At 43.5% G+C, this 8,887-nt stretch overlaps 1 protein-coding gene across 2 annotated transcripts; it reads left to right on the top strand.

Moving 5' to 3' along the window:
• Positions 1-825: 825 nt before the first annotated feature.
• On the top strand, positions 826-7,762 carry MRGBP (MRG domain binding protein). 2 transcript variants are annotated; one of them, XM_075276983.1, is made up of 5 exons: positions 826-1,015; positions 2,941-3,062; positions 3,252-3,333; positions 5,249-5,323; positions 5,516-7,762. In XM_075276983.1, exons 1-5 carry the CDS (start codon positions 877-879, stop codon positions 5,704-5,706), a joined length of 609 nt encoding a protein of 202 aa, XP_075133084.1. In that variant the 5' UTR covers positions 826-876; the 3' UTR covers positions 5,707-7,762. The 2 variants fall into 2 exon arrangements, with proteins under 2 accessions (XP_075133084.1, XP_075133085.1); XM_075276984.1 differs by lacking the exon at positions 5,249-5,323.
• The last annotated feature ends 1,125 nt before the right edge of the window (positions 7,763-8,887 follow it).

Below are 8,887 nucleotides of genomic sequence, written 5' to 3'. Positions count from 1 at the left end.
TGATCAGTCTGGACCACTAATATTGCCTTTCTCCCTGCACAGTACTAGTGAATCCTACTAGACCAGTTCCTTGGTCAGTGTCTCTGTTATCACTGTATGTAAATCCTGACATAACTGTGTAATTTATAGCAAGTGCAGGAGCATCTTGTGAGAATGCTGCTGGCCGGAGCCAAGAACCTGGAAGAGGAGATAGGAGGTCTGGTAAAATCCTGAGACAGGAAAGAGCAGCATTACTCCAACTCTATGTATATGGAATGAGAATAAACCTTTATGTGCTAATGTACATCTATGGCTACAGGATTGTACACTATGAAGCTGTGCCCTGTCATCTGCAATATCCCCAGAAAAACCAGATTACTCTCATTGGCCGCTACAATACCTCCAGAGAGCCATTCCTGGCGTTCCAGGGCAAACTACGGTGTCACAATAATCCAAAATGTCTCAGCAATAACTGAATTGCCCCCACATGACCCCCCCTACAAGTAACCAGTGGTGGATTATTATGTACAATGAACATGCTTCTCACTGATAAGAGGCAATAGCCTTAGAAAAGCTGTCTGGTGGAGGGTTCCACATTATTTTGAAAGAGGCATTTTGGTTTGACTTTATTCCCAGATTAAGTTTCTATTAACCAGGCATTGATCTATAGCGAGTTCCCTTCCAAAGGTGGAGATAGAGCACGTTCTACTTTTCCAGCATCTACCACCAGACAGAACTGTAGAATTTCCTACAGGTGGCGCTGTTGTCCTAATTTAACTGTTGTAAATCTGCTTGCAGTACCTATAAACTACCGCCAGATGTCCCTTTTGTGTGCAGTACCACTTTCCGTCGGCAGATGCCGGAGTCCTCGGGAGTTTCACGGTAGTGGCGGCTACAATGGGTGAGACAGAGACCGGGGAAGGGGTTGTTGAGCGAGCGGAGCCGGTCCCTGGACCCCCAGCAGAGGAGCCGGTGCTGTGGAGCCCAGAGGTAGAAGTGTGCCTGTTTCATGCCATGCTCGGACATAAACCTGTGGGTGAGTGAAGGCCGCAGCTGATCCCCGGGCTGGAGTCGGTAGCTTACGGGGGAGCGGGGGGGAGAGAGCCGCATGAGGGATGTAGATGTAGCCCGGGGTCTTACTATCGGGAATCCCGTTTGTTCTTTCTTCTAATGTGTATCATTTCAGACCCAGACGATAGGGTCATAATGTTATTGAGGATTACACTGTGGACGGCGCATGCTCAGTTCCCAGCACAGCCCATAGTAACACAATGGAGGCGCTGCAGACACCAGAGACAATACCTCACACCAGTGTCACGTGACTTTACTGCAACTGCACTTTCTCCATATACATAACTGGTTTTATTGTCATTAGTGCACCTTTTATTTTTTAATGGTACAAAATGATACAAAATAAAATCATCTTGTTTGCTATAGGCAGTATTTCTCTTAGAGCGGGTTCACACCTGTGCCCGTGCACGCTTTAGTCAATCCAGCTGGGTTTCTTCTGCCCGAGAAACTGGACAGGTGACGGAAAGCCGGCAGTAAGTTTTCAAACCCATTCAAGTGAAATATGAGTGCCCTTGAGCGTTTTGTACCTGTCCGCGGCAAAACCGTTTTTTTTTTAACCGGCCACAAAGTCCTGCATGTCCAAAAAAACGGCTTTGCTGCAGACAGGTACAAAACGCTCACGGGCGCGCTCTTTTCAAACCCATTCACTTGAATGGGTTAGAAAACTGACTGCCGGGTTTCCGTCCCCTGTCCAGTTTCTTGGGGCAGAAGACGGAAACCCAGCTGGATTACCTAAAGCGGACACGGGCGCAGGTGTGAACCCGCCCATAGACGTGATAATAAACCTGCACTAATGATCGTGTATTGTGGATGAACATCTTTAAAGGAAATCTATCATTGGCATTAGCGATTTTTTTTTTATTTATTTTTTTTTTTTTTATAAACATATCTTTGCATAGTCTTTAGAAAGGCTATTCTAGGCATACCTTTTATTCATTGATTGGATCTGCCGTTTTTCAATTGGCCCGATTTTCTTGAATTACACTGCACGGAGCATCGGAAGCCTTCTCAGTGTTATCCAACACCGCAGCGTCATCAGCCTTTCCCGGTTCTCACCGCCTCCTTCTTTACAGGCAATCCCTCCTTCTACGGTTCTTCACTGCTTCCTTCTGAGCAGCTAGTCACGTACAGCGCATGTGTGAGATTGTAATCGCGCTGTACGTGACAAGCTGCTCTGAAGGAAGCAATGAAGAACTGTAGGAAGAGGGATCATTTGTAAAGAAGCGGGCGGTGAGAACCAGAGAAGACTGATGACGCCGCGGTGCTCGGAGAACAGTGAGAAGGCTTCTGGTGCTCCGTGCAGTGTAATTGGCATATCAATAAAAACGGGCTAGTTCGGAAATGGCAGCGCTGATCAACGAATAAAAGGTATGCCAAGAATAGCCTTTCTAAAGGCTATGCAAAGATATGCTTATTTAAAAATCGATATAGCCAGTGATTGACTCCCTTTAAGAGTAAGTATTCACAGCAGTACTGGTAGATGTGACTAAAATATTTGCCCTTAGAATAGACCAACCGTGTGATTGGTAGGGTATGACCTCCCACCACCAGTGCGAGATCTGCCATTGCAGTTAAGCCATATTTACATTACTAAGGTTTATTTGCAGTACCAGATACAATCACTAGGGCAGAGATGGCAGTGTGTCAGAAAGGTGGGGTATCTGCACATACTGGAGCTGGGTGGCCCCTGTAACTTCAGTAATGGGCAAAATAGCACCTGTGTCATAGTGGCTGTCACTGCAGCTTCACACTATTACAGCTCACACATCCTTAGTACACACCATCAGTATTGTGCCCTGTTCATATATTTTATGCTGCACATTGCCATGATGCTTTAAACCTCCTGACCACCGATGCTGACTGTCCCACTTCTCTGTTTCATTGCTGCAGGTGTGAATAGACACTTCCATATGATCTGCATTCGGGATAAATTCAGCCAGAACATTGGCCGTCAGATATCATCAAAGGTTATATGGGAACATCTGCGTACCATGTATGACATGCAGGCCCTGGTGAGTACATCTGTGGTAATGAAGCTCAATACTGTACCATCAAGGCTGGTCACCTAGCTTTCCACAGTCCTTAATGACAATGACAATTTAGTCTGATCTCTTCTGGCCTGTTACCTCTGAACTAGGCTTAATCATATTTAGGAACTATGCATTTCTATCATTATCATCATCAAATGTGTTTCTTCTCAGCATGAATCAGAAATCCTCCCTTTCCCAAACTCTGAGAAGAACTTTATTCTGCCTGAAGAAATTATTCAGGAGGTGAAAGAAGGTGAGTAGTTGTGAGATATTGTGTGGTAGCATTGTCTTATTGTAAAATCCATTTAAGGCACATCCACATGTTACATGTGAAATACTGTAGGCTGCTGTTATGATGACATGACTTCACCCCATGCATTGCAAGAGTTAGGGCCCTTAAGAAAATACAAATGCTGTGAATTTCCTCTGTGACTACTATGTACCTTTCTTATGTCACTTTTGTAGATTTGGAGAAAACAACTTTGAAGTCTTATGCAAATGAGGTAATTGGTGCACTGGGGACGGAGCTTCAGCCTTCAGAGCACCACTCTATCTGCTCAGGTAGATAGTGCTATACTGTAGAGATGAGCGAGTACTATTCTAAATGGCTGTTAATAGTACTCGCTCATCTCTTTGCTATAGCAATGATAAGATTATATCCAACTTCACAAGGAGGACATGGAAAAGATAAGGGTCTGAGTGGCAAGAGTAGTGCTCCAGGGAGCTCATACCTGCTTCTTGTGCAACCACCTGCCTCATCTGCATAGGACTTCAAAATGCGCTTTATAACTTGGTGCTGGCATGAACATGTTTCAGAGAGGTGGTAGACTCCTTTAAATGTTAGATCTGCTACTTTAATCAGATATTTACCTCCAGGGCCGGGCAAACTGGGCATAACACAACGGTCCCAGTTGGCATGTCCCGATTTCATGTCCCGATTACATATGAGTTTAAAGCAGGAGCTGTCACAGCTCAGCTCCTGCTTTAACGCTGCGCTATGGCATTTGTAGGCGCGATGTGATGACGTCATATCCCGCCTACAACTATGTGTATGAGTGAGAAAGAGATGGGGGAGCGACGGAAGGCGAGTGTGTTTTTTTTTTTTTTGTGTTAAACATTAAGGTGGAATCTAATGTAGGGGGCCCATGAAACTGGGGGCAGATGGGGGGGGGGGGGACAGCATGACACTGAGGCAGCTGATGGGGGGGGGGGGGAACGGCATGACACTGGGGCAGAGACGGGGGGCCATGAAACTGGGCAGATGAAGGTGGGGGGGAGAACAGCATGACACTGGGGCAGATGGAGGGGGGAGAATGGCATGAAACTGGGCAGAAATGGGGGGACATGAAACTGGGGACAGAGATGGAGGGGGGGGACATGAAACTAGGGGCAGATGAAGGGTGTATATGAAACTGGGGGAGAGATGGAGGGGAACATATAATTTACGGGTGACTGTAGGAGGATTATACTGTGTGGGAGCGCATGAAAAATGAATGAGAATGGATCAACATAAAAGTGGGCAGAGCCAAGTTTGCCGCAGCGCGCTACTCGCGCCGCACATTTTGTCCCTCTTTCTAATCTTCAAAAGTTGGGAGGTATGGGTTAGAAAGGTGTCCGGCTGTGAGCGCCGGTGAGCGTTTTGTGCTCTCCTCTGCAAAACCGTTTTTTTTAAACCGGACATAGAGTCGGACATGCAGTACTCTGTGTCCAGTTTAAAAAAACGGTTTCGCAGCGGAGAGCATAAAACGCTCACGGCTGGACCCGATCTGACAGCTTTCCGTCTTCTGCATACAGAAGACGGAAACTCAGAATGGACTCCGGGCGCTAGTGTGAACCTAGCGTCACTAGTTAAAAAAAAACGCCTCAAAAACGCATTTTTAGGGCTAATTTTTTCAAAAAATCCTGTGGGGGACCCCCGTTCCCCTGGGGGGTATGCCATACCTTCCAGACCCCCCGGTAAGTAGGGCCCTGCCAAAGTCAATTGCCCAGGGCCCCGCAAAGTCTGGATCCGCCACTGTTTACCACAGGGCCAACTTTCCTGTATTAGGCAGGGGACAACATGGAGGACCTCCATCTGTAGTGCCAAATACAGTATCTTAATAGGGTTGATGGTGAGGAGTTGTCAAGAAGAAGGACCTCTGTAAAGGTGTCTGTTGTCATTGTTTTAGGTAAAGTGGCTACAGAGGAAGATATCAAAGAAGAAACAAAGGAAGACGTAGATCTGCATTCAGCATCTGATGAAAGTGAGGCCTGTAATTTTTTTTATTTATTTTTTTTATTCTGAAGATCTAGGCTTCCTTTTAAATTTTGACAGCAAGGATCTGGCTGTCTTTCTGTCTGTCATAAGGAAGGATTGGGGTTCAGGGAAAGCTACACTCACAATTCTTGGGATTTTTATTTGAATAGTTTCACATCAGCTTCTTATGTGCTTTCAGCTTTTACAAACACTTCAACAACTTCAGGGAAGACTGTAGACAAACCCAGCAAAGAGAAGGAGAGGACACTTTCAGAATCTGGCTCCAAAGAATCTGGTGATAAGAGAAAGCGTAGTCGCCTCACAGAGAAGGTGGTTAACGCCAATAGCAACCCTTCAAGTCCCAATGCCAACAAGCGGAGACGTACGTAAGGATGACGGTCCACCACACAAGCTCATAGGACATCACTATGTGGCTTCAGAGCTTCTCATCTGCCTGCAAAGTTTCCTGTTACCTGCATCGTATTGTGATGGGTAACTGTGTACATTTCAGGGAGCGCCTTGTGTTCTTGTTTTAACACTGAGAAGTTGAGGCTTTTGTGTACGGGTCAAAGAGTCCTCTGAGATCACTTGGCACATGCAGTCTCTTTTTGGAGAGGGGTGACATGCCCCCAATTTAGATTTTAGTTATTAGCAGTAGATAAAGTTGTTAGAGGGGGATACCTTGTTCTCCTAAATACAGGTTAAAAGACTGCACATCATTTTAGTGCTAGAGGATTCTACCTGAGGAAGGAGACCGTGTATACAATTATACAGTCATAAGCAATCTGTGAGCATGAAGCTCATGTCTGTGTCAGACTACGCTTCTTTGTAGCTAGCCATAAGTATTGGCTGATGTCCACATCACATTTTTACTATAGTTCAGAAAAGTGTAGTCTGTTACATGCAGCCTATGCCTTTTCCTTGGCATCAATTTGCATATATTTTGGGGGGGTTATATTTGTATTTATGTTGTTTGTTTTATAAACTTAAGCATGGTGTAGTAAAGGATAGTTAAAATGTGATGTGAACCTAGCCTTAGAGAGCTAGCAATACCTATGACCTCTGACCCCTTGTGTGGCGATAATTGGCCTGACAACCTCTGTTGCCAGGGGTACAAAAGCTTTGATAGGTAAATATTTCACCTGTCATACCCTTGTTCTCCTGACCTTGATCTAGTCCATGGGTCAGCAACCTTCACTGCTCCAGCTGCTGTGAAACTACAACCCCCAACATGCTCCATTCACTTCCATGGGAGTTTCAAGAACAGCAGAGCAAGTATGCATGCTGGGAGTTGTAGTTTTACAACGGCTGGAGAGACAAAGGTTGCCTACCCCTGATCTAGTCTATAGTCCAAAGCCCACAAGGGAGAACAGTTTGTTATTCCTATTTAAGGATGCCAGTAGCACAAGATCACAAGAAGTAGGGGCGGTTGTAATGTACTTGCCATTCTTCTTCGGTTTCTGTGTCTAAGTTCTTCCATGTTAACATGTTGTCTATGAAGATTTCAGGTGACTTGATTTTAGGCAGCTGCTGTTTCAGGACGTTGCATCACTATGAGCAATCAATCACCCTATAGACCGCCATTGGTCACCTCAATCACATCATGTCATTCTATTTGACATGTTAGCATGCCAAAATATAAACTGATACAGTAGAAACTAAAAACTCAGGTTCAGCTGAGTTTTTCAGGCCCTTTCGGGGGGGTCCCACATATTAGCAGCCATCAATAGTTTTCTTCTTATATGCCCTATTCCAATCACTACTGATGGAGCATCTGAGTACAGGGAGATGGACAGGGGCGTAACAGTATTTTTTTTATGTTTGTATCCTCCCCTGGGTCTCTGATTACAGAGTATTATGATTGTGCATGGGTGGTCCACAATGGGGCATAATAGTATGTGCAGGGGCCATTATGGGGCATCATACTGTGTGTAGGGGTCACTATGGGGAATTATTCTGTGTCTAGGGCCACCATAGGGCATAGTAGTGCGTGCAGGAATGTTCGGGGGGGGGGGGGGCGGACATGTCAAAGGTTCGCCACAGTTCCCCGCCATTCCTAGTTACACCACCGGAGACAGAGTTCCTAAGTAGTAGTCATGTCACAGGCAGGTTAGGTTTGTTTGTTTTTTTTTTTGTTTGTTTTTTTAAGTTAATTTCCAGCATTCAATTTAGTCAGGCTTACTGTGAGTCTGCCTAGGCGTTGTAAGAACTATTTTATAGCCACAGACCACAGTCTGCTGTAGGTATCATTTAACTGTAGTTAACACCAGCGCCCAGTGCCTTGTATTTTATAGGAAATGTGTAAATCCTTGGAAGCTTATAGTTCTAGTTGGGGGGAAAAGTTCTTTGGGATGACCTCCAAGTTTGGTGCACAACACAGGACTGCAGCAATATTTAATGTTTTTAATGTTTTATAATTGTTTTGTATATAAACCGATTCATTAATGTCGTGTACTGTGTTTATTTGTTTGGGTTTTTTTACTTAGAAATTATAGTAACTCTAAACCCCCGAATCTATCCTGCTAAATAAAGCATCATTTAAGACAATAGAGGCTAAATATGAATGTGTCTTTAAAGGGAATGTGTCACATGAAAAAGATCTGATTGATTGATTGATTTAATTTATTTTTTATTGTTAAACGTTTTGCTTTTTTTTTTTTCCATCTTCACTACCTATATTAAAAAAATTTTATATATATATATATATATATATATATATATATATATATATATATAATTTATTTTTTTTTTACAGCAAACATAATAGAAAAAATCTTTAACCAAAAGCTAAAAACAAATTAGAAAAAAGTGATACATTTCATAAAAAATGGTGATGCATTCCTTTAAAGTCTTTATTGCCTTGAAGTGGTTGTCCAGTCAGACAACCAGGGTTGATGTGAAAGGGAAAAAAGAAAAAAAAAGGTTGTTAAATCAGAACTCCAAAAAAAAAAAAAAAAAAAATTAAAATGTTTCATTATCATTGTTCGCATTGATTAAAAGCCACACAGCTAAGATGCTGTGATGGTGCCAACCATATTTTTTCATAGCATATCATTCTCAGGAAAGACAACTAGTTATATACTTCCCAGTCACTGTACATCAGGCTGAGACTATATTCACACAACTGTGTACTATCATGAAAACACGGTCTTTTTTCCCAGACTGACCACAACTAGAGATGAGTGAATATGCTCGATCGAATACCTTGGCCGCATAGCTCCCAGTGCCAGTAAAAATTCGATGCCCCAGAAGTGTTTTTGCAACGGGAGTTATGCAGCCGAGGTATATTCGCTCATCTCTAAGGTCCACAACCATGCGAAATGGGACTGAACTGATATAAAGTTGTCAGTTCAGTATACAAATAGTCCTACCATCAGGAGCGAACTGCATGATAATTCACTATGATACACTGTTTTATTTTACACAGCTCTGGTCAGTCCCGAAAATACAGGTCACACACAGACCAGGTTTCCTGGCTGGAAACAGTTGTGTGAATAGAGCCTAATTACGTGAATACAGCTTTAAAAATAGAAAATACTGATACTAGAAACAAAAAAAACAAATTTAAGAT

Source organism: Leptodactylus fuscus, chromosome 6 (assembly GCF_031893055.1).
Source record: "Leptodactylus fuscus isolate aLepFus1 chromosome 6, aLepFus1.hap2, whole genome shotgun sequence".
Taxonomy (NCBI): domain Eukaryota; kingdom Metazoa; phylum Chordata; class Amphibia; order Anura; family Leptodactylidae; genus Leptodactylus; species Leptodactylus fuscus.
Note: the sequence above shows the minus strand (reverse complement) of the source record. Positions and strands in the feature narration are given on the sequence as shown.